The sequence below is a fragment of the Ricinus communis genome, chromosome 4 (assembly GCF_019578655.1).
Source record: "Ricinus communis isolate WT05 ecotype wild-type chromosome 4, ASM1957865v1, whole genome shotgun sequence".
Classification (NCBI taxonomy): domain Eukaryota; kingdom Viridiplantae; phylum Streptophyta; class Magnoliopsida; order Malpighiales; family Euphorbiaceae; genus Ricinus; species Ricinus communis.
This window is the reverse complement of record NC_063259.1, coordinates 99,974-127,715: the sequence shown is the minus strand read 5'-3', so window position 1 is coordinate 127,715 and position 27,742 is coordinate 99,974. Positions and strand designations below refer to the sequence as shown.

Genomic DNA, 27,742 nt, shown 5'->3' with positions numbered 1-27,742 from the left:
AAAATGGCTTGTCCATCTTTCTCTGTGTCTTTATCTCGCAAAAGAAATTTTTTTGCAACCGAAAACAATGATCATAGAGAAAGAGAAAGACTAGAAAAAGAAGAGTAGGACAAATTAACAAGAAGCTACAAAATTTTATCACCATGAAAGCTCATAGCTATAATCACCATCATCATTTCATCCTCTTTTTAGTTCTATTATCACCATCAATTTCTTCATCATATTCATCTCCATAATTACCTGTCACAGAAGAATTCTTCACCAGCCACAGACATCTGATCGTTATAGGCCTAATCCTGATTTGCAGCCATTTCCACCATTGCCTAGACCTCCTTCGCGACATGAGGATCATATTGATAGTGATAATTCTCCATCTTCTTCTCCTTGCTGATGAATTAACAGAATCGAAATAACTAATTCAAAATCCAAAAGAGAATAAGCGCTAATCTTGGACATGATATAATCAAAACAACGATATTAAGTTATCATGTTTAATCAATCTTTTGATTAACTTATCAACCTAGAAACATGTAAATAATAAGCTTACTAGAAGATTTCAGCACAGAGTTAATGTGGAAAAGGATGGGGTTTGCATGTTGGAGTGAGACGGCTTGCTCGTCAAGAGACTAGTATGTTATCACTTGTAATTTCGAGTCGGAGGATGAGCATCTCATGCACAAATTACTTTGCTGCCAATACAGATATAAGAAATAATTTTGTTTTTTCTTTTTTATTTTCTATTTTATATATGGAGTATTCAATTCGTTTAAAGCTTACTGATGTTTAGGCAACGATTGTATTTTGATGACTTGGAATTATTTTTAACAAGTGTTTATCCATCCCCATTGAAATGTCTAACAGTTCACTCATTTTGCAAGGTGTTAGCAGCCTCTAATACAAGCACTCATGGGTATTCCTTATTCTGTGTAAACCTGCTATTGAATGTCTCCCACAACTAGTAACTTTTGTTTGTGTATTATCCCGTTGACCTCAATGCATTCCGCACTTGCAATTATTATTGGAGAAGAATGTTAATTCAGCTTAGCAAGCCATCATTGGAGAGTGGCAGCAGCGGATGGTTAGAATTATTTGAAACTAAGGGTAAAAAAACAATTATAACTTTGTACATTATTGTTATTGAAAATTGATTGTTAAATTTTTCTTGATGCGCTAATATTTTATTGACACATCACTTATAGTGGAGTCTATTTCTTTTAGTCTTATAAATTCAAATTGCCACGTCAGCTGGACTTTGAAGAAAGTTTAGTGTTTTGTTAAGGAAGGGGCTCAAGTTACAGGTTCTTGACAGTTTAAAAATTTATTTGCGCCTACGTATTGTCTAAGGGCTAATTCGCTCCTTGCACTAAATGTTGAGGGTAAAAATGTACTTTTTTCTTATAAATTTTAATTTTATACTACTATTGTTTATTATTATTTTTATTAAATTATATTAAATTAGTAAAAAAACTAAATTAGTTAATCTTAACAATATTAATTTCCTTTGAGTAAATTTATCTATCCTCCTCCCTCTTCGTATTTTTATATATGTTATAATATAATACATTTTCTTTTGAATGATGTTTTATTAGAAATATAGCTTGTAAATAAAAAGAGATTAATGCTATTAATTTGATATTAATTGAATTTAATATTTCATAAAATATTTCTGATGTATTGAGATAAGGAAAATTTATTTATTTAACAAAATATTTCGCATAAAAATTTTAGGAAATTTTTTTTTAACATTAAAAAATAAATAAATAAAGTAATGAAAGTGAGACAAAAATAAAAATATGAGGATTTGTTAAAATAAGTAAAATAAAATCCAAAAGTCCGGAGACCAAAAAAGTGGGTTTTGCCTATTCTTAATGCATCACTTTTACATTAAAGATGTTATGCAACATTTCAATGTCTTTGCCATCCAAACGATGCATAAAGCCAATGGCTTCGCTTTCAAAGTATGGCGGCGATATCATACGGCAACCTCTAATTCATCGTCCTTGCTTCGGGAATTCACAGAGTTTTGCTACCAAAGAGACCTACCAAGAGCCATGAAAGCCATGGATGCCATGCACAAGCATGGAATTTGGGCTGATTCATTCACTTACTCTGAGCTCATAAAATGCTGCTTGGCTAGAAACGCAATTGAACAAGGAAAACAAGTCTACAAACACCTTTCCTCTAATGGGCACCAGCCCAATATCTTTCTCATCAACATGTTGCTCAATATGTACGTGAAATTTAATCTGTTAGATGAAGCACTGACACTGTTCGACCAAATGCCTGAGAGAAATGTTGTTTCTTGGACCACAATGATATCTGCTTTCTCTAATGCAAAGCTGAATGACAAGGCATTGGAATTTCTGATTTGTATGCTTAGAGAAGGTGTGAAGCCAAATGTGTATACATATTCTTCTATTTTGAGGGCTTGTGATGGTGTATATAATCTTAGGCAGCTCCACGGTAATATAATTAAAAGTGGGCTGGACTCTGATGTCTATGTTAGGAGCGCTCTCATTGATATTTACTCAAAATGGGGTGAATCTGAAAATGCATTGTATGTTTTCAATGAAATGGTAACAGGGGATTTGATTGTTTGGAATTCTATAATTGCTGGATTTGCTCAAAACAATGATGGTGATGAAGCTTTAAATCTTTTCAAGAGCATGAAGAGAAATGGTTTCCCTGCTAATCAGTCTGCGCTTACAAGTGTCTTGAGAGCTTGTACTGGACTAGCACTATTAGAATTGGGGAGACAAGTTCATGTTCATGTATTTAAGCATGATCAAGATCTAGTATTGAATAATGCCCTCCTGGATATGTATTGTAAATGCGGCAGTTTGGAAGATGCCAATTATGTTTTCACTCGGATGGTGGAGAAGGATGTAATCTCTTGGAGCACAATGATTGCAGGGTTTGCACAAAATGGTTACAGCAGAGAGGCACTTAAATTGTTCGAGTCCATGAAAGTTTCAGGGACAAAACCAAACTATATAACCATTCTTGGAGTGCTGTTTGCTTGCAGCCATGCTGGACTTCTAGAAGCTGGCTGGCACTATTTCCGATCAATGAAGAAGCTTTTCGGTATTGATCCAGGCAGGGAACACTATGGTTGCATGATTGATCTTCTTGGAAGAGCAGGGAAACTTGATGATGCGGTCGGGTTGATAAATGAAATGGAATGTGAACCAGATGCTGTAACATGGAGAACTTTGCTTGGTGCTTGCAGGGTGCACAAGAATGTGGATCTGGCTATATATGCCGCTAAAAAGATTCTGAAGCTGGATCCTGATGATGCAGGAAGCTACATACTCTTGTCTAATATTTATGCCAATGCTCAAAGGTGGGATGATGTTGCCCAGATTAGGAGGATCATGAATGACATGGGAATTAGGAAAGAACCAGGATGCAGCTGGGTTGAAGTGAATAAGCAGATTCATGCTTTCATTTTAGGAGACAACTCGCATCCGCAGTTCAATGAGATCAACAAGCAGCTGAGTGAGTTGATTCATAAGCTTAGGGGGTTGGGTTATGTTCCAGACACAAATTTTGTTTTGCAAGATCTCGAGGGGGAACAAAAAGAAGACTCCTTACAGTATCACAGTGAGAAATTGGCGCTTGTCTTTGGTTTGATGAGTTTGTCCAAAGAGCATATAATTAGGATCAGAAAAAACATCAGGATATGCGGAGATTGTCATTTTTTCGTGAAACTTGTAGCAAAGATGGAGCACAGGACTATCATAATCAGAGATCCCATCAGATACCATCATTTCCGAGATGGGTTTTGTTCATGCGGAGATTATTGGTAACAGAAGATCTGTGTATGTTACAAGTGAACAAATTAAAAATTTCAGGGAGAAGCAGGAAAAGTAGAAGACCTAGCTTACAAATCAATTTCACAGTTGCACTCATAGAGGATGGGTCTAAGAAACAGCAGCAATTTAAAGAAATTTCCATCTATATTCGTCAAAGGAAGTCTGTGCGACTGCCTAAATCCATTACCTGCTGATCTTACTTATGATCTGCCCATAATGTAACATACACATTAAGAATCTAGGGCATGGCTTTGAGCCTCGGGAACTGTTTGAACTTTGAATTAGTACCAATAGCATCAATACAAACTGCGTAAAGCTTTTTTCTTTTTCTCTTTTTTTTTTTTTTCTTTTCTCTGTTATTACATCACGTGAACTCGACTGGAAGTGCAACATGAAGAATTATCAACTCATTAATGTCAAATAAAGAGGATTTGAGTACACCCTGCACCATAACCAAGTTCAAATCCTATATATGGCCGACTTCTTGATGCATCAGCATTAAATTTTATTAATTTGAATTCTCACCATGTTACACCAGCAGAAGCTTTAGTAACCTGTGTACCTGAAAGTTGCTATGCTATCTTACAATTCATCTTTGACGACTTCACTGCTTGCATGGTTAACATAAGAAGCATAGACTTTTACTATTGATGCATATATATCAATGCCTTTCAGATACTCTGCTTGGTTAAGAAACTGCAAGGAAGAGAACATGAGGGTTATATTACACATGATTAAATGCATAATAACCATTGAGAAGGAAAGTTTCTTGAGCATATAATCTGCAAAGTAATTGGTCAAAGCCAGATGCTTATGTTAACCAATGACCAAGATAGTAGGACAAAATCTATTAGATCAAGAACATTGCGTATATATGTTCATTAAGACAAGCACGTGAAGAGGTAAATGGATAAGAGACATTTCACATGCGTACTGACTATAAGCAAAATTGTGCTAACATGGAAATAATCACAACAAACAAACAAACAAAAAAGTCCTGGGTTACTAAATTATGATACCATCAAATAGTTAAAGGAAGCATTGAATTTCATATTACCTCGTTATGATCATGCAAAAGAAGAGGCGTGTTTGCCATAGGAGAGAAGCCAATTGCTGGTAATCCTAGCTCCCGGAAGTAACGAGCATCAGTGGCAGCAGGAAATATCTCTGGTTTACCAAGTTTTCCATTTGCTTTTTGTACAGCTTCTTCAAGCAGGGCCCACCATGGGTTGGAACTGTCGGTCTTTGTAAGGAGTGGCCTCCCAAACTTGTCGTGTAAAATAGCTTTCTGTTTAAACTGCCCAAGCTATAAAAACATTAGGAAAAAGAAAACAAAGAAGTGACTTATTATAATGCAATAATGTATCCCATATTGGAAAGACTGGCCTTTTTCATTAACTATTCAAAACAAGCCAATATCTCCCGTTATATTTTATCCTTCTTCTGAATAATTTTTTCTTGAATATGTACCTATTAAGCAAGTAGTTCCTGATAAACACTAGACTTCCACCAGCAAATAAATTTCCTTATCTTGCATTGACAAAATTCTTAAAATATTTGCAATAGACTCAAATGATTTCCTGCTCTGATGAGTTTCTTATTACTGCCCACAGCAGATGGAAAAGGCAATATTAGTCTTGCCAAGAAAAGACCCTAAATATGATAATCATTTTTATTTAGCTAGATAATCAAAACAAAAAAAATATTCCTCTTCCATCTTCCATATTTGTGGAAATGCCGATGAATTTCAGCTAAAGCATCGCAAGAAGGTATTGAAAGTTAAAAAAACAATGACATTTTTTTTTATATAAACCAGACACAGCAAGTATAGACCAACCAACAACGGGTAATACATATAAACATAATGGTCCCTATTTTTCTTCCCTGATCTACACTTAGAATATCATTGGTGCCAGATAGGAAATAAGCACATGTCACCAGACATAAGCAGAGCTGTTAAAGTTTCTAGTAATTTATCAGCACCTGGAATGTCATATTGCGTGAAGCTGGACCCCATTCTTCAGCAATTCGTCTTTCCAAAGATTCAGGATCAGCAATTGGCGGGACCCGAATATCAAAACCAGCTTCTGCTTCTGATGGCTGCAAATTCATGACAAATCCCTGGAAGAGAAAGAATACCAGGAATTTTGTATCACCAATAGAGCAATAAATATTATTGATTACTGCAAATTCAGAAATTGTTGACGAACACTGATAGAAGGATTTTAATAAAATTAACATTTTGAATAATTGAACAAAATTTCATAAGATTTTCAGACCTTAAAATATATTTTGAACATGGCTTATGTTTCACGAAAAGTGCATCACAAGCACATAAGGACTTCATAGAAATACATTTTCAGACCTTAAGGTACACTCACACAACGTATGCCCTTTGGATTGTGGAAGTCTCAGTTTATAAATCATTGCTGTTTTCTACCAGAAGTATTCTTCGCGCTTCAATGTTTAAAAATGGGACATTAACAGAGCAGATAAATAGTTGAAATTAATAAATACGGGTGTTTCATCATTCGAAGGTCAAGTCTGACTAGGCAATAGAAATTGAGCAGTTAGAAATTAATTTGAAACAGAGTAAATGAGCATATAGAAGTAAAAGCTTACAGTTGGAGATGGAGTGCCAGCTTTAAGAGAGACCATATTAACAGAAACAACCTCTCCTTCAGCCTTCAAACCAGACTTCACCAAATCAAATTGAGAAGCACGAAATCTCCTTATAGTCTCGATACTTTTCAGGAGATTCTCCATGGCACTATTATCATAAAGCTTAGCTCCATGGCCTGGAGCTCCAATGGCCTTAATCACCAGCCACCACGGGCTCCTCTCTGCATAAAAAGGCCTATACTCCTCAGTAGGAGATGCCAAACCTGTTTCCAGAGGCAGTACCATACATCATTGAGTGTAGGTATTTGACACCTAGCTATCAGTTTTACCTGGGATTCAACTAGAAGTACAGTAAAATTGAAAAAAGAAAAGAAAAATAAAGAAAGACCTTCATCAAGCACAATGCCAACATTCATGGACTTGAAGATATCAGAATGAGCAAACTTCTCAGCACCATCATGGCCACCAATTTCTTCATCAGGGGAAAACAAGATGTAAACAGATCGAAGTGGGTGGAACCCAGAAGACATCAAGCGACGAACAGCTTCTAGATACTGCATGCCAACGCACTTCATGTCTTGGGAACCTCTAGCATAGATATTGCCATCAGAATCAAGATGGGCACCAAAGGCAGGGTAAGACCACTTGTGCTGCTCAACAGGGACTACATCAGTGTGGGAGTAGAGAAGTATGGAAGGAAGAGTAGGGTTAGAGCCTTGCCACTTGAGGAGGACAAGTGGCTTCCCTTTCACCAGCTCTATACATTGGAATTCAAGTCCTATTGATTTGGCCTCGGAAATAATGAATTCTGCTGCTTCTTGGTAGTGAGGATTGGGTTGTGCAGTGTTGATTTGAAGATATTGCTGGAATCTTGATATGATTGATGATGATGATGATGATGAATCTTCTTCTGCTAGTGCCACTGGATTTGTAAGAATTAAGCAGGCATGGATAATCAAGAAGAGATTGTGGTTGCTGCAACCCAAGGTTTTACTTGGCAAATTACGGCTTCCCATTTTTGTCTCCTCGCACTTGTGATGGTCTTCTGCTACTGCCCCTGTATGTTTTTCTTTTGGTGATATTGTTGTATTTTTTAAAAGAGGAAGCTCTCCTTTAATCATTTTGTTTAGATAATTATATGTTTTTTTTTACTTTATCCCAACTTTTTTATTTAATAGCATATTATCTATTTAATAAATTAAATTACTTGTATATTATTTTTAATAAATAAAAATAAAATAAATTTATCTACTAAAAAAAATAAATCTCTTTCACATATAGAAAATATTATAATTTAAAATCTACTATATTAATTTTAATTTTTAAAAACATTTTATTACATAAATAATAATATCTTTTTATTTTTAACAATTTTATATTTTAATACATTATTTATATAAAAATAAAATCTATCTAGAATTGTTAAAAATAAAAAAATTATTACTCACATAATAAATTATTTTTGAAATTAATCATTTATTTTTATCTATTAAAAAAATATAAAATTAATTTAATTTACTAAATAAATAAAAAATTATTAGATTAGAAAATTATATAAAGTGAATCATTAAAAGAGCAATTATTCAAGAAAAATGTATCAGTTTTTACTAAATGTCCAATATTGAGATGAGAGAGAAGCTCTAAGATAAGATGAGAGAGAAGCTCTGATAATAATTGGGAGTTAGTCCCTAATTGAAGTGGAGTTATTGTCCATCCTTTCATATTCCTAAAATTTCGCTTACCTAATACAATATGCTTTAGGTTTTGTTTACAAATAAATAGATTTCTCTTGTGTGTCCTTTTAACATCTTTTTCTCTTAAATTTTACTTTTATTATTTTTAGTCTTTATGTTCCTTCTATCCTTTTATACTTTTTCAAATTGTATTTGGAAATATGCTGATATTTCCATACAAGAGTTGATCCAACAAACTCAACAATTGCACTGTGAAGACCTGGTTCTAGAATTATCTCCTAAAACTTCTGAAGGAGAAACCCTATCGTCAAAACTAGTTGGTAAAGTATACTTCACTAAAATTTTTAGTAGTCATGTTATCTAGGAATAGACCGGTTCATGGGCCTGGGTACCCGCCTAGGCCCTCGCCGGGCTTGGACAACAATTTTTGTGTACAAGCCCGGCCCGACCCGAATCCATAAAAGCCTTGATTTTTCGGGCCGGGCTTGGAATTTTCATAAAAATCCAAGTCCGGCCCGGCCCGATGTCTAGTTTAGTTAGAAAAAAACTATGTCATACCTGGCATTCGAACCTGTGGCCTTCAACTTATAATTAAGTGTTACATACCACTTAGCTACCTATTATTTTTGTTCATAATTTTATTGTTATTAATAATATATTTAAATAAAACTAAACTCAAGCCCGACCCGAACCCGCCCAAGCCCGACCGAACCCGCCTGACCCGATCCAGTATTTGGGTTTAACAATTGGTAGGGCCAAGCCTGCTTTTAAAAATTTCGGGCTCGGGCTTGTTCAAAATAAAGTCAGGCCCGGCCCGAGCCCGCCTAGGCTCGACCCATGAACAGGTCTATCCAGGAAGCAATAACGGCTGCATGGAGACTAACTTATTCTCTTTCGATAACCAAGCTTAGTCGAGATCTCTTCTTATTTCACTTTAAAGATACAAAGGATTATACTACGATTCTAGCTGGTAGATCTTGGCTAGTGCAACACCAAATAATCAATATTCAACTATGGTCAGAAGATAAAGTATTGTTTGAAGTGGATTTATGTTTATCACCCTTTTGGGTTCAACTAAAGAATCTTCCCTTTAGTCAAATTACTAAGGCTAATGCAATGAAGATTGGGGCTTCTTTCGAAAGTTTTCTAGAAGTTGCCTTTTGAGGTTTGCAAGGAGGTCTATATGCTAAATACATGAGATTGAGGATCAATGCTCTTATACATCATCCTCTGCCCAAAGGGTTCAAACTAAAAGGAGAGCAAACTACAGAAAGCTGGTGTCCATTTCAGTTTGAAAAACCTCCGAATATTTGCCACTTATGTGGTATTATAGGACAGATTGCCAAATTATGCTACATGGCTTCAAGAACTATTTTCTCATATAGGAATGAAGACTCAAGGGTTTTCTGAAAGTGCTCATGGTCAGCTAGTAAGTACTAATGTTTCTCATGTTTTAACTGTTGATCAAGGAAAATGCCCTGCTTCTTCATTTACCATATCTCTGAATCCACAACACAAGTATCTTTCAAGCTTGCATACTACAGGGATTGCTACAGTCACACTCAACCAAAAAGAAGACTTGTTTCTTACTCAGCCTACTATTATAGTTCCAAATGGCACGATTGGTGGACAGATGGCAATCATGACTGATGTAACAATCACGTCAATGGGGTATGAGAGGACAAGTAAATCCAGTCTTGCATGCATGTCAGAATTACATCCAGGTGACCCCAACTTCTAACTCATTTCAATCTCTCTTAGGTGGACCTTTCTTCTTGGGCCTTCTTTTTATCAAGGCCATTATGGAACATAATCTTCAATCTAGATAATAGAAGGCTCACCTGGCCTTGCCTTGCAACATCTATTTTCTACAATAACTCGCTGTAAAATTCTGAGACTGTGATTTCTACAAGGAAATGGAAGCATCGATCCCGTAGTTTTGGAATAGTCACTTCATCATTGGTATCTCTTCCCAAGTACCTTGCAAGCAAAGCATTGAACTAGATACTAGCTTAACCGAACCAAAGGTCAAGACCAGCCACTTTTCTTTTAATGATCCTAAGGAGGTGGAGCAAGCTAGCCCTACTTGGCACTAGTTTCCAATATGAAGATTTTAAGTTGGAATTGTCAAGGAGTTGGGAAACCCCTGACAATTTGTCATTTTAAAGAGATGGTTAAATTTATTTCCTAAATTTTATCTTTCTTTGTGAAACTAAAAAGACTACTCACCATGTTAGGAAAGTATTAAGATCCTGTGGTTTCTCAAATTATGAAATTTTAAATCCTATTAGATTTTCAGGTGGGATAACATTGATGAGCATAGTTTTACACATATTTGCTTGCATATTATTGCGTATGTTCTTAGCAATTATTGTGCTTTTATTCCTAGATCACCCGTGTTTTATGTTCTTTTGCATTTCAGGAACATTTATAGGACCATCATCGGTGTTTAAGCAATTATAGATCAATACGTGTGGAAACGGACGAGAATTCACCAAGATCGGACAAGAGCCCGCAATGCATACATTGAGCACGGCCTGGACTCTGGCCGTGCTCAACCATTGGCTTTGATTCTTGAAATTGGCACTTTGGGCACGATTTCTGTAGCCACCACGGCCTTCAGCACGGCCTGTGGTGGATAACACGGGGAGCAACACGGGGAGAAACACGGCCGTGGTGAAACCCTACTTGGTGAGATCCACAGTTTCAAAGACGGCCCGGCTGGACTTCGTCTTGACCAAGACGGCCTTGAACACGGCCGTCGAGTTAAATATATAAGAAAAATGATTTTTTCTTAGAAAGGAGAGAGGGAAGAAGTGACATAGAGCCCTCGCGACTGGTTCGATTTTGCACGATTGAGTGCGAGAGAGTCATGGGAGTAAGAATCCCGGAATCGCAAGGTTCCGAGTGCAAAACGATAGTGGAAGCAATTCAAGAGGCAGTTTGGGAGATTAATCAAAGTGTAGATCCAGTTTGGAGTACGTTCATCCAATTCGAGAGAAAAGGGTGTACATGTTTTATTTTCATTATTCTTTCATTGTAATTGATTTCCTAGATTGTTTTAAACATGAACATGTTTAGCTAGACTGATTTAATCCATTCGGGATTTCTTTACTATGTTGGCTTGATATTATATTGTTGGATTGTTTGAGTTGGTTTTGTATTCTTCTTGTTTTCGGTGATTAATAAGATTATGCATTATTCATGAGACATTGTGAATTGTGATGTTTAGATTGCTTTATGAGATTGAGAAATCCGTTTGGCAATTGGAATTTTGAATAGCAAGAACTGGTTAATAATCGCTTAGAGATAAGGATAATTAACTAGCCGGATTAAGAATTAACAAAGCTTAATAGAGGCGGATTAAAGCTTAATGCTAATTTAAGAATCAATCGTTAGGAAGAGATTCCAACTTTAGGTTATTAGGTTTAGGAATTCGGTTATCTCGAGAGAGAAACCGAATTGATTAAGAATTCGATCACGGGTAGCATAATTAGACTCACCGATCCTTTATCTTTTGTTCGGATGCCAACTAGTTTAGATTCCCTTTGGGTTTTTCTTCTTGTCTTGATTATTTCGTTTATCAATCACTCTTGCATCTCCCTTAGGACTTAGCTTGTAGTTAATAGTTAGTTTAGAATTTATTCATCATCCATTTTAGGTTAATATAAAAAGAACAAAGGAGTAACTCGGGCTTTCGCTTTCCGAGGAATACGACCTTGATACTCGCCATTAGTGCTAGGATCGCATCGATAGGTACACCGCCTTAGATTGTAGCTAACACGAGTAGCACCCATCAAGTTTTGGCGCTGCTACGGGAATGTTTAAAAACTAGAGTGAAATTTGCTATTTGTTAATTTAGCCATTTTTTTCTTTCTTATTATTTTATGATTTTTATTTTTATTTATTTATTTATTTTATTTTATTTGTACATATTTATTTAGCTTAAGTTTATGATTCAGATAGTGAATGATAAGGAGGTTCAATGCTAAACTCAAAATCTTTGTACGACGCATTGGAAAAAGAGAATAGGAACCAAGAGAGTGCTAAAAATTGGGATGCCCGGGTGGAATCGTTTTGCAGGGCTACTGATCAACTCTCCACTCCTATCCTTTCATCTCAAGTTTTTTATGAATTTTGTTGTGGTTTACATTTGAGTAATGATTTTCCATTGTGCAGTGATTTTACTCCTTATTCTTATAACTGTGAACAAGTGAATTATACGGGCAATTGGCCAAGTGACTCATATGGAAGCACCTATAATCAAGAGTGGAGTACTCATTCACCCTTTGGATGGAGCTTAGATGGCCAAGAACCACTAGGAATTCAGCAACTACATCAGCAGCCTAATGTTGCACCTTCAACTCAAGATGAAGATTTAGTGTCAGAGGAGCTGATGATGAGGTTCATAACAAGTCTTGAGGAAAGATTCCAACAAACAGAGAGGATACTTGAAGATCAACAAGCCTCGATTAACAACATAGAGCATCAAGTAGGCTTAATCTTCAAGTTACTAGCGGAAGAGCAATTGAGAACTCCATCAAACGCTGCTGAATCCGAGGAACATTTGAGCGCCATCACTTTGCGTTCAGGTGAGAATTTTTCTGGTTTATCTATTATGTTTGACGATGATGCTTATGTGCAAGACGACTCTTTGAACATGGAGATAGAACCAGAAAAGGAAGAGGCAAACATGATCCCTCTGAAAGACTATCAACAGGAATGTACAGTTGATGATGCTGAGTTGCAGTTAGAGGAATTGTTGGTAGATTTTCCATAAGTCCCTTCGATGATGGAAGATGAGCACGAGTTATCCAATGAAGAAGTCTTGGAGGAGCTCGAGTTTCTTCTAGCAAGTGAACCAAGCCAGGGACTAAAGAAAACCATTGACACTCCTGAAGAGATTGCCCAACCATCGATCCTTCCAATTGTTGAAACTCTAGCTTTCAAATTGGAAGAGCCCATAGAGCATCATGACTATGTGCAAATATATGAGGAGCGAGTTTTGCCCATCATACTGGCAGCTTGCTTGACTGTCGGGAAGAGGAAGTTGACGATTATCCCTCTAAGCGGATATTTGAAGCCATTTGCTTGGAAGAAGGATGGATGGTCGCCAATCCCCACCGTTTGCTTTTCACCATGAGTCCAGCTAAAAAGACTCATCACATAAAAAAGAAGCGCTTTTGAGAGGCACCCCAAACTTTATCTTTAATCTTTAATATTTTAACCTTTTGTTTTGAAACATTTTATTAGTTTTAGTTTTCATATTTTCAGTTTCGATTTTATTTCTTTATTTTATTACTTTTAGATTCTACCGAGGAGGCACTCGAATTTCCTGACATCGGCCTCGATGGATGATCAGGCGATCCCTAGATCTTTTATTTTTCCGCATTTATTTACTTTATTTTTCATACATGTCATGCACTTGGATTATATTGCCTTTGTTCTCTTAGTTGAGCATTCCATGCGGGGTATCCATAACATTTTACACTGAGGACAGTGTGTTCTTCAAGTGTGGGGTGCTTATGGGTAAACCTTAATCTCTCATATGGATTTTTAATATATCTGAAATTGCTATGGCTAGGTGTTGTGTATTTTTAGGGGATGTTAGGACACTGTGTTTTTATGCACTTGAGTATGCTATTTTTGAGCTGATTGATGACTTGATTTATAGAATTGTAGTTACTTTTCTTTGTTGTTCATTGTCCTTGGAAAATAATTTATGGTGTTTTACACATCAACCCTGCCGGGTTAGACCGATGTTATTTAATTATTTTTTCGAATTGTCGAATTTTAACTTAGAACGTTGATAATATCATATGCATGTGTTTCTTAAGTAATGATTCAATTAATGATGTTGCGAACCAACTGCACCTAATACCACACCTGAAAGTGAGATTTTGAGCCAGTTGAGCATTCATTATACTTATGCTCTTTATATTTCTTGTTTGAGTGTGCATTGTACTTAACTTTGCTTCTAGAACTTGCTTTGTAATGCGTGTTGAAGTTACATGAATATTGCAAATACCATGAGATGATTTGGGCGATTTAGGATTCACCACATTTGACCAAAAGCCTATCACCTTATGTTTCCATTAGTTAGCCAGTTTTTGAGCCTTAACCTTTTCTTCATAATCTACACCTATACACTTCAATTATACCATTCTTTACATTTATCTTTCCTTTACCCTTATGCTGGAATTTCTTTCTGTGATTTATTCAACTTTATGTGGGATTAAAATGCTAGTTGCTATGTTGGTAAATTCACTAAATCTTTTTGATATTTTAAATGCTCCCTTTAATCCAAATTGTATTTGTTATTCTTTATGTTTATTCGAGTTGTATTCAGCGGTCGCTAATAAGCTGCTAGTTCATTATTATAAAAAAAAAAAAAAAAAAAAAAGAAGAAGAAGAAAAAAAAAGAATATATAATAAACAAATCTCTTTAATTATTTATCTTTTTATTGGATTTAGAGCATTTGCGAGCGTTATTCTATGAAGTAGGGATTTTAGTGAATGATTGTTTTTGTGATCTTAGGCATTTAATCCTTTGAGCATATACTATTGTTTATTGCACGAATTCCAGCACTTTCACACTTCTATCCAAATCTTCGTACCTTTACCTTAGCCCCATTTCAACCTTGGTAAAGACCCTTTGATTTTGGTATTTACTTATTCCGCGATGGCGAAGATATGATTTATGAGCAAGCTTATGGTGAGCGGGTCTTGTGCATTTGCTTTGAGGGATTTGTTATTCACCTAATATACACTTTGAGCGACTTGAGTGATCCCTGTGAGGCATTGGTTCATGATGTTTGTGTTGAGTTATCATTTAAGTTACTCATGCATTAATATTATTTCCATTCTTTGTTAATGATTTGTAATTTGATTTATGATTGAGTATCCTTTGAGATGTGTTGAATACTCTCTGTTGTGGACTAGGGGCATAAACTGAAAGGAGTTGCTAACTGTAGTTTTATGAGGTGAGTTGTTAATTGCTTGAGGACAAGCAATGGCTTAAGTGTGGGGTAATTTGATGAGCATTGTTTTACACATATTTGCTTGCATATTATTGCGTATGTTCTTAGCAATTATTGTGCTTTTATTCCCAGATCACCCGTGTTTTATGTTCTTTTGCATTTCAGAAACATTTATAGGACCATCATCGGTGTTTAAGCAATTATAGATCAATACGTGTGGAAACGGACGAGAATTCACCAAGATCGGACAAGAGCCCGCAATGCATACATTGAGCACGGCACGGACTCGGCCGTGCTCAACCATCGCTTGATTCTTGAAATTGGCACTTTGGGCACGGTTTAGTAGCCACCACGGCCTTCAACACGGCCCGTGGTGGATAACAGGGAGCAACCACGGCCCGTGGTGGCCAACACGGGGAGAAACACGGCCGTGGTGAAACCCTACTTAGTGAGATCCACGATTTCGGCTGGACTTGGTAGTCGACGGCCTGACGAACACGGCCGTCTTGAGTTAAATATATAAGAAAAATAAATTTTTCTTAGAAAGGAGAGAGGGAAGAAGTGACATAGAGCCACGGCTGGTTCGATTTTGCAGATTGAGTGCAAGAGAGTTGCGGGGAGTAAGAATCCCGAAATCGCAAGGTTCCGAGTGCAAAACAGTAGTGGAAGCAATTCAAGAGGCAGTTTGGGAGATTAATCAAAGTGTAGATTCAGATTTGGAGCTGTTCATCCAATTCGAGAGAAAAGGGTGTATATGTTTTATTTTCATTATTCTTTCATTGTAATTGATTTCCTAGATTGTTTTAAACATGAACATGTTTAGCTAGACTGATTTAATCCATTAGGATTTCTTTACTATGTTGGCTTGATATTATATTGTTGGATTGTTTGAGTTGGTTTTGTATTCTTCTTGTTTTCAGTATTAATAAGATTATGCATTATTCATGAGACGTTGTGAATTGTGATGTTTAGATTGCTTTATGAGATTGAGAAATTCGTTTGGCAATTGGAATTTTGAATAGCAAGAACTGGTTAATAATCGCTTAGAGATAAGGATAATTAACTAGCCGGATTAAGAATTAACAAAGCTTAATAGAGGCGGATTAAAGCTTAATGCTAATTTAAGAATCAATCGTTAGGAAGAGATTCCAACTTTAGGTTATTAGGTTTAGGAATTCGGTTATCTCGAGAGAGAAATCGAATTCGGTTAAGAATTCATCCACGGGTAGCATAATTAGACTCACCGATCCTTTATCTTTTGTTCGGATGCCAACTAGTTTAGATTCCCTTTGGGTTTTTCTTCTTGTCTTGATTATTTCGTTTATCAATCACTTTTGCATCTCCCTTAGGACTTAGCTTGTAGTTAATAGTTAGTTTAGAATTTATTCATCATCCATTTTAGGTTAATATAACAAAGAACAAAGGAGTAACTCTGGGCTTTCGCTTTTCCGAGGAATACGACCTTGATACTCGCCATTAGTGCTAGACTGCATCGATAGGTACGCTGCCTTAGATTGTAGCTAACACGAGTAGCACCCATCAGATAACATTAGCTTGGGTGGGTATAACAGTGCAGGTACATAAGTTAGAATATTTTTATCATTGTCAAGTGTCTTTTGGTACTATGTGGGATTTTCTTATATGCTATCTTAGTTGTTCTCTTTCTACTCGGAATAATCAAATGAAATTTATTTTCTCCTATGCTCGTAATATGGACCTCAAATCTTGTTTATGGATTAGTGATTTTAATGCTATGATATCGTCTATTGATAAAAAAGGTAATTCAAACTTTCAACATTACAAGTATCATAGTTTTAATCAACTCATATATAAATTGGGACTTATTGTTATTCCTTTTCATTGGGTAGCATGCACTTAGACAAATAGGAGAGCCGGTGTAGCAAATGTTTAGGAACATATTGACTGGGGTTTATGCAATACTGAATAGGCTACTATCTTCCTTCAAGCTTGCATTATTCATCTTTAGGATCTTGGGTCGGACCATAAGCCTTTACTTTTACATTTGACACCTCAAACTTGGCCTCATAAGAAATTGTTTAGGTTTATAAAAGATGGACAAATTGTCATGATATTGGTGGTATCATTTCAGAGAAATGGGGCTTAAATCAACATGGGTCGCCAACTTTCCAATTCATGTCGAAATTGAAAGCTTATAGGTATGGAATAGTGGAATGGAATAGAGCAAATTACAGGAATGCAAATAAGGAAATTAATGAGATCAAAGCTAATATAGAATGGATTAAGATCCAGTCAAGGGGTACCAATTATAATTCAAACAGAGGACTTGAAAAAAATCTTGCGAAAGTCGTACTCCATGAAGAAAATTATTGGGCTAAAAAAGAAAGGTGTTCATGGCTTCGACTTGGTGATAGCAATACTGGTTTATTTCATGCAGCAGTGGCTCAAAGGTGTCATACCAACCAAGTTAGGTGTTTAATCAATGAACAAGACCAATGGATTTCAGATCATAAGAGTATGACTTCTCTAGTTGTATCATATTTCAAAGAGTTGTTTACTTCAGTGAAGGATTTGCGCTCGTCACTGAATGCATGGAGCCTAAAGTATTGGAGGAGGATTATATTTTTCTAACAGCTCCTGTTACTTATCAAGAAATTTAAGAAGTTGCCTTCTCAATTCTTCCTGACAAAGCCCCAAGATGGAACGGTTTTTACGAGTCTTTTTTTCCATCGATACTGGAATGTGATCAAAGATGATTTATTTTCATCTATTGTTAGTTTCTTTGCAGGTGCTCCTATAGTGAAAAGTGCAAATCATACTACAATCTCTCTTATTTTCAAAGTTCAGCATCTAGTGAAAATGAGTCAATAGCGCCCTATTACCCTATGCATAGTCTACTACAAAATAATTATAAAAATCCTTATCAGAAGATTGCAGCGAATTATGCCTAAATTAGTCATTGAGAATCATAGTGCTTTTACAGCAGGAAGATTAATCATAAACAACATTCTAGTATGTCATGAAACGGTTCATTTTCCCAAAGCTTGGAAAATTGGGAAGAAAGGAGGTACGACTCTTAAAATGGACATGGCTAAAGCTTATGATAAACTAGAATGAAATTATATCATGCATATTTTGGCAGCTTTGGGATTTTTTGAAATATGGATTACATGGATAATGTCTTGTGTTACCTCTATTACTTATTCGATTAATATTAATGGGGCTTTGGAAGGTTTCATTATTCTATCAAGAGAGATTCAACGGGATGATCCACTATCTCCACTTCTATTCTTATTATGTGCTAAAGGCTTATCCCACATGTGTATAGGAGCTAAGGTTCAAAATTCTTTAAAAGGCATTCAAGTGGCGAAGCATAGTCCTAGTGTAAATAATCTATTATTTGATGATGATGCCATGTTCTTTAGTGAATGCTCCATTTCAACAACTGAGACACTTCAAAATATATTACATTATTATGCCAAAGCCATTGGTCAAGAGGTGAATCCAATTAAATCTGCTATTTACTTCTCTCCAAATACACCTCTATCTTTAAAAGTGCATATTGTTGGGATCTTTCAGATTGGAAACATTGACATTTTGGATAGATATCTTGGACTACCAGTGATAGTGAATACATTAAAGAAAAAAACCTTTGCAAAATTAATTTTGAAAGTTTGAAATAAGGTTCAAGGCTGGAAAGAGAAATTCCCATCTCCCGGAGGTAAGGAAGTTTTAATAAAAGTGATAGCTAGTGTAGTGCCAGTTTTCGCTATGAGCTGTTTCCTAATCCCACTCGGAAGAAATCAATTAAATCTTAGCTAATTTTTTATGGGGGCATGTGTCAAATGAAAAAAGAATGCATTGGATTTATTGGGAAAATATATGCCAAAGTAAATCTCAAGGAGGAATGGGCTTTAAAAATATGCATGAGATCAACATTGTTTTACTGGCAAAACAAGCTTGGAGATTGCTCCAAAACTCTAATTCCCTTATTGCTAGAGTTCTCAAAGAAAAATATTTTTCAGTCTTAAATTTCATAGCCAAAGGGGATCCAATTCTTTATAGCCATGGAAGAGCATATGTGCTGGATAGAACTTCTCATGCATGGATTAAGATGGTAGCTTGGTAATGGTCAGTTGATTAAAATTGCTAAGGATCCCTGGTTACCTACAACAGCGCCATTTTGAGATACTTTAATTCCATTATCGACTATCGCATCTCAAACAGTTAATTTCTTGATAGATCAGTGTTTTAAAATTTGGAAAATTGGGATATTGCAGTGACATTTTTCAGTGGTTCAAGTTCAACAAATTCTACAGATTCCTCTCAGCATATGCAATAAGAGTGATAAGCTCATCTGGCATTTTCATGCATCAGGAGAATATTCGGTTCGTTCAAGATATTTTGAATGGCAAGCTTCCTTTTCATCCATGAATAGAGCCCAATTGAATCACCAAGATACTATGCAATTGAGGCATCTCTAGAAAATAAAACTTTCGAGCAAACTAAAGATATTTACGTGGAAAATCTTTTCTAATGCTCTCTCGGTTGGTCAATTGCTATTCAATCGCTTAGGATTATCACAATGATACAGTAATTGTGGCATGATTTAATCTTTAGAACATATATTTTTTCCTTTGTCCCTTAGCTCAACAGATATGGCGGTTGTCAATAATGGGATTACTATCAATGATGCTCAATAGGTCGATCACTAGTTTTTGGGATACTATCAAAGCTGATCTCCAAACTTTTCAAGCTAATGACTCCTTGATTCACATGGTCTTCATTTTGTGGCGTTTATGGAAGGCATGGAATAACCTAGTTTTTAATTATACTCAAGACTCTGCTAAAGTTATTGTTGAAGTTGCTCAACATGATTTCCATGAATTTCAAAGTGTGAGGTTGGCGGATAGGAAAGGGATCCCATATGTTCCTCACCCTACCATGGTGGCTGATTTTAATATTGATGAAGACTTTATTAAAGTCAACTTTGATGCGAGTTGCAGATCTAACATACATAGAGGAAGTGTGGATTTTCTAGCTCGTAATATACAAGGTGCTTTGCTGGGTTCAAGTTGCAAACTGTTTATTGACCCCTGTCAACCTTTCATTTTTTAAGCCATGACTTTAAGAGAAAGTATGTTATGGCCAAGGAGTCTAGAATGGAAACGACTGATCATGGAAGGTGATGCTCTGTAAGTCATCCAAATTGCATGCCAAGAGGTTCCTGTTCTAGCTTGTGTGCAAGCTATCTTTACTGACATTTTTCATTAACTAGTAGTTTTCATTCCATTTTTTTGTTTTTATTTCGCGTTGCTTTAATGTTATGGCTCATGATTTAGCTCAATTTGTATTTGCTACCTAATTGTTAAATTTTAATACCTCGATTAAAAAAAGTATTACTAGCATTCTTCTTTTTGTAAAAAAATAAAGAAGTTTGAAATAATTAATGAACTAGTCCCTATAATTTAAAAACCAAATTATAAAGTTCTCATATTTTAATCTATTTATAGTGTATTTTGGATTGCGATTGGGTGTTTAAAAAAAATTTAAATTTTTCTTAATTTATTTACAAACTATTTTTTCCAAGCTTGCTTTTAAAAAAATATCTATTTATCTGTTTTTTGAAAAAGTAATTTTAAAAATTAAAAAATCATTCAAAATAAAATTTAATGTTGGAAAAGCATTTTTTCAAATTTAATTTCAAACTCATCTGTAAAAGGTAAAAAGAACCCCTAAACTAATTACAGATATATAATTAAACCCTCATTCTTTTAAATGGTTTAATATCATTCTTTAATCTTTAAATAGGTACAAATAAACCCAATAGTTAAAGGAAGCTTAATTTTCCATTAACCACATGCGGGTCCTTTTTCGTTCAAAGGCGTCAACTGCATGTGGGTCTCTCTTTAAATTCTAAAATAGGCACAAATTCATCATTACCCTTTAACCTTTCTTTTTCTCTCTGTTTCTAAAATTCCGATCCTTCTCTTTTCTTTTTCTATTTTCTCTCTCGCTCGATGGACTCTGTCCTTCTCTTGAACCTTGGATCGAAGTCACCACCACCGCACCAAAGAAAACATCTGTCCATATTAACCATAGCATAAAAAACAAAACTTCGACTTTTTTCTTTTTTTCAGATTTTCCACTCTTATTTTTTCTTCAGTCCCTGTATTTTCAGTATAACAATTTGACTTTGACACATTAATTGCATTAATTCCAATTAACTTTCCATCAAACTAGCCCCTTTGAGTGAAAAGGGACCCACATGCAGTTGATGGAAAATTAACCCATTAATTATTTGGTTTATTTATTTATTTTAAAAATTAAAAGGTGATATTGAGCTATTTTAAAATTTGAGAGTATAATTGCACATTTTTAATTCGTTAGAAACCATTTTATATCTTATGCTTTATATTTTATAAAACATTATATTTTAATATTTTAGTACTAAATCTATGAGTAAACTAATAGTTTATTTATGTGTTGCACGATTGATATTATTATTTTGATTATAAAATTAAGTTGATAGATATAATTTAATAAAAAAATTTATATTAATATTAATTTATAAAATTTGAAAAAATAATAGTAAACTAACTATTTTTAAATATTTTTAATATTTTTAAAGAATTTAAAATTTTATTAATGTAATAATATAAAAATTATTTATTACTTAATTTAATATTATATAAATTAATATATAACTATAATTGATATTATTATTTTTTAGAATTAAAAATTTAATTATATAATAAAAATGTAATTTATTATTGGATATAATTTTAAAAATATAACTATTTTAGAATTACAATTATTATCTAATTACAAAACTAATTTATTCGTCAATATAATATTAAAATATAATAATATATTAAATAATAAATAGTGTTTTAAAAATACTAGTTTTTATAATAAGTGGCACATAGTTCCTTAAGAGATTGATCTCGGAATGCTTTACCATTTTTACTATAAGAACGGTTCGTGCATTTGTGAATACTAACTTAGACACATCAATAGAGTAGGAGTACATCATACAATTTTAAAAATAATTATAAAAATAGTTTGTAAATTTATTAAAAACTATAACCACTATTTTAAGAGAATAATATTTATAAAGTAAAGTAACCAAATAATAAATAAATGTACAAATCAATAAAAGCTTATGATTTAAAATTATATGCTAAAGATAGTATTTAGCCTACTATTTACTTAGTAATCCCTTTATTAATCTAATGAATGAAATAGTGATGTGCCTTTTTCTTTGGCCACTGATGTGTGCTAAATCGTGTTAGCTACAATCTAAGGCAGTGTACCTATCGATGCAATCTAGCACTAATGACGAGTATCAAGGTCGTATTCCTCGGGAAAGTGAAAGCCTAGAGTTACTCCTTTGTTCTTTATTATATTAACCTAAAATGAGTGATGAATAATTTCTAAACTAACTAATAGCTACAAGCTAAGTTCTAAGGGAGATGCAAGAGTAATTGATAACTAAAATAACCAAGGCAAGAGAGCAAACCCAAAGGGAATCTAAACTAGTTGGCAATCAAACAAAAAATAACGGATTGGTGAGTCTAATTATGCTACCCGTGGACGAATTCTTAACCGAATTCGGTTTCTCTCTCGAGATAACCGAATTCCTAAACCTAATAACCTAAAGTTGGAATCTCTTCCTAATGAGCATTAAGCTTTAATCTGCCTCTATTAAGCTTTATTAATTCTTAATCCGGCTAGTTAATTATCCTTATCTCTAAGCGATTATTAACCAGTTCTTGCTATTCAAAATTCTAATTGCCAAATGGACTTCTCAATCACACAAAGCAATCTAAACACACAATTCACAACGTCTCATGAATAATGCATTATCTTATTAATACTGAAAGCAAGAAGAATACAAAACTAATCCAAACAATCCAGCAATATAATACTAAGCCAACATAGTAATAGCTACAAGCTAAGTTCTAAGGGAGATGCAAGAGTAATTGATAACTAAAATAACCAAGGCAAGAGAGCAAACCCAAAGGGAACCTAAACTAGTTGGCAATCAAACAAAAAATAACGGATTGGTGAGTCTAATTATGCTACCCGTGGATGAATTCTTAACCGAATTCGGTTTCTCTCTCAAGATAACCGAATTTCTAAACCTAATAACCTAAAGTTGAAATCTCTTCCTAACAATTAATATTAAGCTTTAATCCGCCTCTGTTAAGCTTTGTTAATTCTTAATCTAGCTAGTTAATTATCCTTATCTCTAAGCGATTATTAACCAGTTCTTGCTATTCAAAATTCTAATTGTCAAATGGACTTCTCAATCACACAAAGCAATCTAAACACACAATTCATAATGTCTCATGAATGATGCATTATCTTATTAATACTGAAAGCAAGAAGAATACAAAACTAATCCAAACAATCCAACAATATAATACTAAGCCAACATAGTAAAGAAATCCCAATGGATTAAATCAATCTAGCTAATCATGTTCATTATCAAAATACACAAGAATTCAATTACAACAATGAGTAAAGGTAGAGAAAACCCGATTACACCCTTGGATGAGAGTAAACAGCCCTAATTCCTCTTGCTCGAATTGAATCGATTCTTGTTCCTCTTGCTCGATTTGAAAACCAATCAACGAACCTCGCCCAATCTTCAATCCTTCAAGGGAATCCGATTGAAACCTTGATCCAAGTCTCCTTTTCTCTTGGTTTCAGCTCAGAAAACCCTTAGGGAGAGAAAAATTAGGGTTTGGAACGTTCTCCCCCCACTCTCTCCTTCTTTCCTCTCTTCATTCTTTTAATTAGTTCCCCCTGTCGCCTCCAACACAGCCGTGTTCCTGGCCGTGTTGGGAACACGGTTTGGTGTTCCTGGTCGTGTTACTCTTTGTGGCCGTGCTCCCTAAGAATTACTTTTTCTTTGATGTTTAATGTACCCAATACAGCCGTGTTGGTGACCGTGTTGGGAACACGGCCAGTGTTGAAACCAACATGGCCATGTTCAGCTTCCTCATGCTTGTACTTAGCTTGTTTCGGCAGCTTTGGCGTCCAATTATGCTCCAATTCTTCCTTTTATCATTCTTTGACCTCTTTTGGACCTAATGCACACAAATAGACTCATAGGGTGAGTATTGGGACCAATTCACATCAAATGTCCATAAAATCAATCTTAAAAGCCCCATTTAGATGTGTGTATTTTACGCACATCAAATAACCCCACACTTAGCTCATTACTTGTCCTCAAGCAATCAAAAGTAAAATAAGAAAAATAAACCACTAAGAATAATACTTAAACTGACAGACAAGCTAGAGAGCTCCTGCACATGTCCTTAACAAGCGTAAGTCAAACAAAAAGAAACGAAGCAATCAATTCAAGTATCACAACTAAGATGCCTATAATTCACAAAATACTGTCTGAACAAAAATTATTCAGAACCAACTCCTCACCAGATTCACTCTAAATCACTCAAAGTGTTTAAAGGGTAGTGTTTAATTGCTCAATGCATCAACTACTGCCTTACTTACTATATGCTCGCTCTTAAATCCTACTCCTACCACTTATGGAGAGTCAACAGCCATGTCAAAAGGTCTTTATAAGGGTTGTAATGGGGATTAGGTAAGGGTAGGTAAATTTGGTCAGAGTTGAACCTATGGCGTTCTGCAATGAATTACATGACCTGCACACAAGTCACAATGATCACAAGGGGTAAACAATGGACAGTTGTCTAAGGTGGGAAATAGGAATCAAGTCAAAATGTAAACTCTGAAAAACAATTGAACAATTAGCTCACTCACTTCCTTTCTTTTCATCACCCTTCCCTCTTATTCTTCTTCTTATTATTATTATTATTTCTTTTCTTTTTTTCATAAGGGAAGAACATTCACATAATAAAGTGAATTTCTTTTGGATTGAAGAAAGCTGCTATAAGATTCCAATGCTATTCCCAAGACAAAAATTCCCAATAAAAATAACTCATATGCAAAATCATAACCCAAAGCAGAATAAAACTAAGTGGTAATGGAATATGATAAAAAAATGGTGAAAAAAGGGGTTATCTACAGAATCAATAAACGAATGAAGGCTATTTGGCTAGAATGAAAAACCTAAGTGCCTCTATCATACCAAAGTGTTAAAACTCTCCTTGTGGCCCTCATAAGCATTACCGAGCAAGTTCTAAAAGTAAAAAACAGTAATTCGCACTCTCAACAAGAAATAAATACAAGCATATAAAGTGTATGCTTACAATTTAGGCTCAATTTCTCACAAGTGTGCTTTTGAGTAGGTTCCAAACAAAAATCATCAAAACAGAATTAAATAAACCAAAGCAACTTAGTGCAAAACTCAAAGAGGCTGATCTTTGAATAGGAAAAAGAGTGGATCTGCAGGGTCCCAAATGAATTGGCTTATTCGAAAAAAGCCTTGTTCTTTGGAGGATCTATCTCGTATCTGGTACTGCATGGCTCCACTCTGCAAGAACTCCGAATCACTAATTATCTTACATTCTTCTGCAAGACTCAACACTATCGGTTTTACCCGATCATATGGACATAAACAGGATTTCCAAAAGCAAGTCAACAGTAAAAGCATTGAAACAAAGTGAAAAATTTTCAAAATTTTATAAAAATATGCATAAAAAATAAACAAATAACTGAGATGGGATAAATGAAATGTGATATATACACTAGAAAAGGATCTGAATTTCATATACAAAACAATAAAAACACGAAAACAAGTGTATATAAATATCACCACCCCACACTTGAAGGACACACTGTCTTCAGTGTACAAAATATAAGAAATGAAAAAGGAAAAAGAACTAATACTGCCCTGACTATAGCTCTAGAGTGAAAAGAGGTGCATCAGCAAGTATATCAGGGCGCTGGCTGGTCTGTGGTGGAGGAATGACTGCTCTCTGAGGATCAGAAGTAGTGTCACATGTAGGAGCTGGTGGATCAGCAGGAGCAGCGTCAATAGGAGGCTCGTCAGGCTACTGTGTTGAAGGGTGCTCAGTCGGAGAGGGAGGGCTAGCTGGATCATCCGCTAGAGGGATGTCAGAATGGCTCTGCTCTGGAACCCAGCTCTGTGGACAGGCAGGTGCAAAATCTATAGCAAAAATATCATCAAACATGTCATTGGCCATAGAGGCCTCTAACCTACCTCCCTGCTTAATCAGGGCTTGAAACATAGCCCTCTGCCTTTCAAACTGAGACATCATCTGGCTCTGAAACTCAGCCTGACGCTGTAAAAGGTCCTGCTGAAAAGCCTCTTGTCGAATGAAATGTTACTGCTGCTCCTCTGCCAACCTCTGCACTGAAAGCTGCAGCTCTCTAAACTCATTTAGAGAGACTCCTAAAACAGCTGATGAAGAACCAGAAGGAGCTGAAGTAGATGGTCTGGAGGAAGACTCCAGAATATTAGAAGAAGGTGGGACATCCTGTGTACCATGGGCTCGTGGGGCAGGTCGCTCCTCTCTGAGTGCTGTCAAGAGAGCATTCCTCAGTCTATACTCTGGTTCTAGTGGACCCTGCCTATGAGTCACCATCCCCATACTAATCAACTGGGGAAGTCCCAATGTCTCTATCACCCCCAACTCTGTCAGATGTGGTATCGCCTCCTCCAAAACTCCTAAGCTCCTAGCCAGTCGAGTAATGTAAGTCCCAAAATAGAAAAATACCTTCTTTGAGTTGTTGCAGAAGGCACTAATCTGTCTGGCCAATAAGTATCCCATGTCGATGGACTGGTGCTGGTGCATGCTGTAAAGTATAAATAGGTCCTACTGGTAACTACACTCATCGCTATCTCCCCGCTGATGGTCCTAGCCAGAATGCATGCACAATCCTCAGCAAGTTAGCGCCTTGGACTGGCCGGCATCAGAACCCTCGGTGTCATCGTAAATCTACCACATCTGCGGATATGACTCACAGCGTGTGTATACTGATCAGAACCTCCCACCTGCATCCTCGCTGCACTACAAGCCCAATTATACCCCAAACTGTTGTACACTCATCGTGAAAGTCCGCTCGCTAGTCCGAAACCGATCGCATCCGGTTATTGGAAGTCCCGCGAACCGGCTCTACGGAAGAAAGTACGGCAAACTCCATGATCAACTCCCTATATATTGGTTCAACTATCTCAAAGAAATCTTTGAAATGGGCTTTGGCCTATCCCACGCCTTTCCCAAATCTTTGTGCCTTATTGATTGATATCTCTGCTCAAATGTGGGCTGGCCTTGGAAAAGTAGGAATAGATGGCACTGCAGTGGTCTAATTTGGCCTGAACTAGTCAGCACAGCGCCTGACGATCGAGAGGAAGAGGAACCATCGGTCCGCCTCCTCTTGTAAACTCCTGATCCTCGTCTAGTGGACATGGTACCTGAAAAAGAAATTTTTAGTACTAAGGATCAACGAAATTCTGGCAGCATAACGGCATAAAATGGACAAATCGAACCATTTAACTTGATAAAATTAAACCGCTCAATGTCCTGCAAAGAAAATCCAATCCACAATACTACCAACCAATTAAATTTTCAATTTATCCACATGGAGTTTAACTTCACCATCACAAGGAAAACCAACATGCTAATATAAAACAGATACAACAGAGTCGACTATATATGATAGAGCCTATTGTTTAGCTGCCAGCAATAATAAT

General features: G+C 35.7%; 2 protein-coding genes across 3 annotated transcripts; one reads left to right on the top strand and one right to left on the bottom strand.

Annotated features, from left to right (window-relative positions):
- Positions 1 to 1,820: 1,820 nt before the first annotated feature.
- LOC8285376 (pentatricopeptide repeat-containing protein At2g03880, mitochondrial) lies at positions 1,821 to 4,143 on the top strand. The gene has a single exon (XM_015716367.2). The coding sequence runs from the start codon at positions 1,869 to 1,871 to the stop codon at positions 3,807 to 3,809; it is 1,941 nt and encodes a 646-aa protein (XP_015571853.2). The 5' UTR covers positions 1,821 to 1,868; the 3' UTR covers positions 3,810 to 4,143.
- LOC8285377 (aminoacylase-1) lies at positions 4,066 to 7,538 on the bottom strand. Of its 2 annotated transcripts, none has more exons than XM_015716368.3 (5): positions 6,826 to 7,538; positions 6,438 to 6,700; positions 5,799 to 5,936; positions 4,873 to 5,121; positions 4,066 to 4,511 (listed from the first exon to the last, which is right to left on the bottom strand). In XM_015716368.3, exons 1-5 carry the CDS (start codon positions 7,451 to 7,453, stop codon positions 4,398 to 4,400), a joined length of 1,392 nt encoding a protein of 463 aa, XP_015571854.2. In that variant the 5' UTR covers positions 7,454 to 7,538; the 3' UTR covers positions 4,066 to 4,397. The 2 variants fall into 2 exon arrangements, with proteins under 2 accessions (XP_015571854.2, XP_002514407.2); XM_002514361.4 differs by having other exon boundaries at positions 4,873 to 5,112; positions 6,826 to 7,537.
- Between the last annotated feature and the right edge of the window lie 20,204 nt (positions 7,539 to 27,742).

Bases quoted from the DNA above. Each gene is read 5' to 3' on its own strand.
- LOC8285376 (XM_015716367.2), top strand. From the start codon at position 1,869: ATGCATCACTTTTACATTAAAGATGTTATGCAACATTTCAATGTCTTT.
- LOC8285377 (XM_015716368.3), bottom strand. From the start codon at position 7,453: ATGGGAAGCCGTAATTTGCCAAGTAAAACCTTGGGTTGCAGCAACCAC. The intron at 6,701-6,825 runs GTCTTTCTTTAT...CTCTGGAAACAG, and splicing joins TGGCATTGTGCTTGATGAAG to GTTTGGCATCTCCTACTGAG. The intron at 4,512-4,872 runs GTAATATGAAAT...TCTTCCTTGCAG, and splicing joins TTTTGCATGATCATAACGAG to TTTCTTAACCAAGCAGAGTA.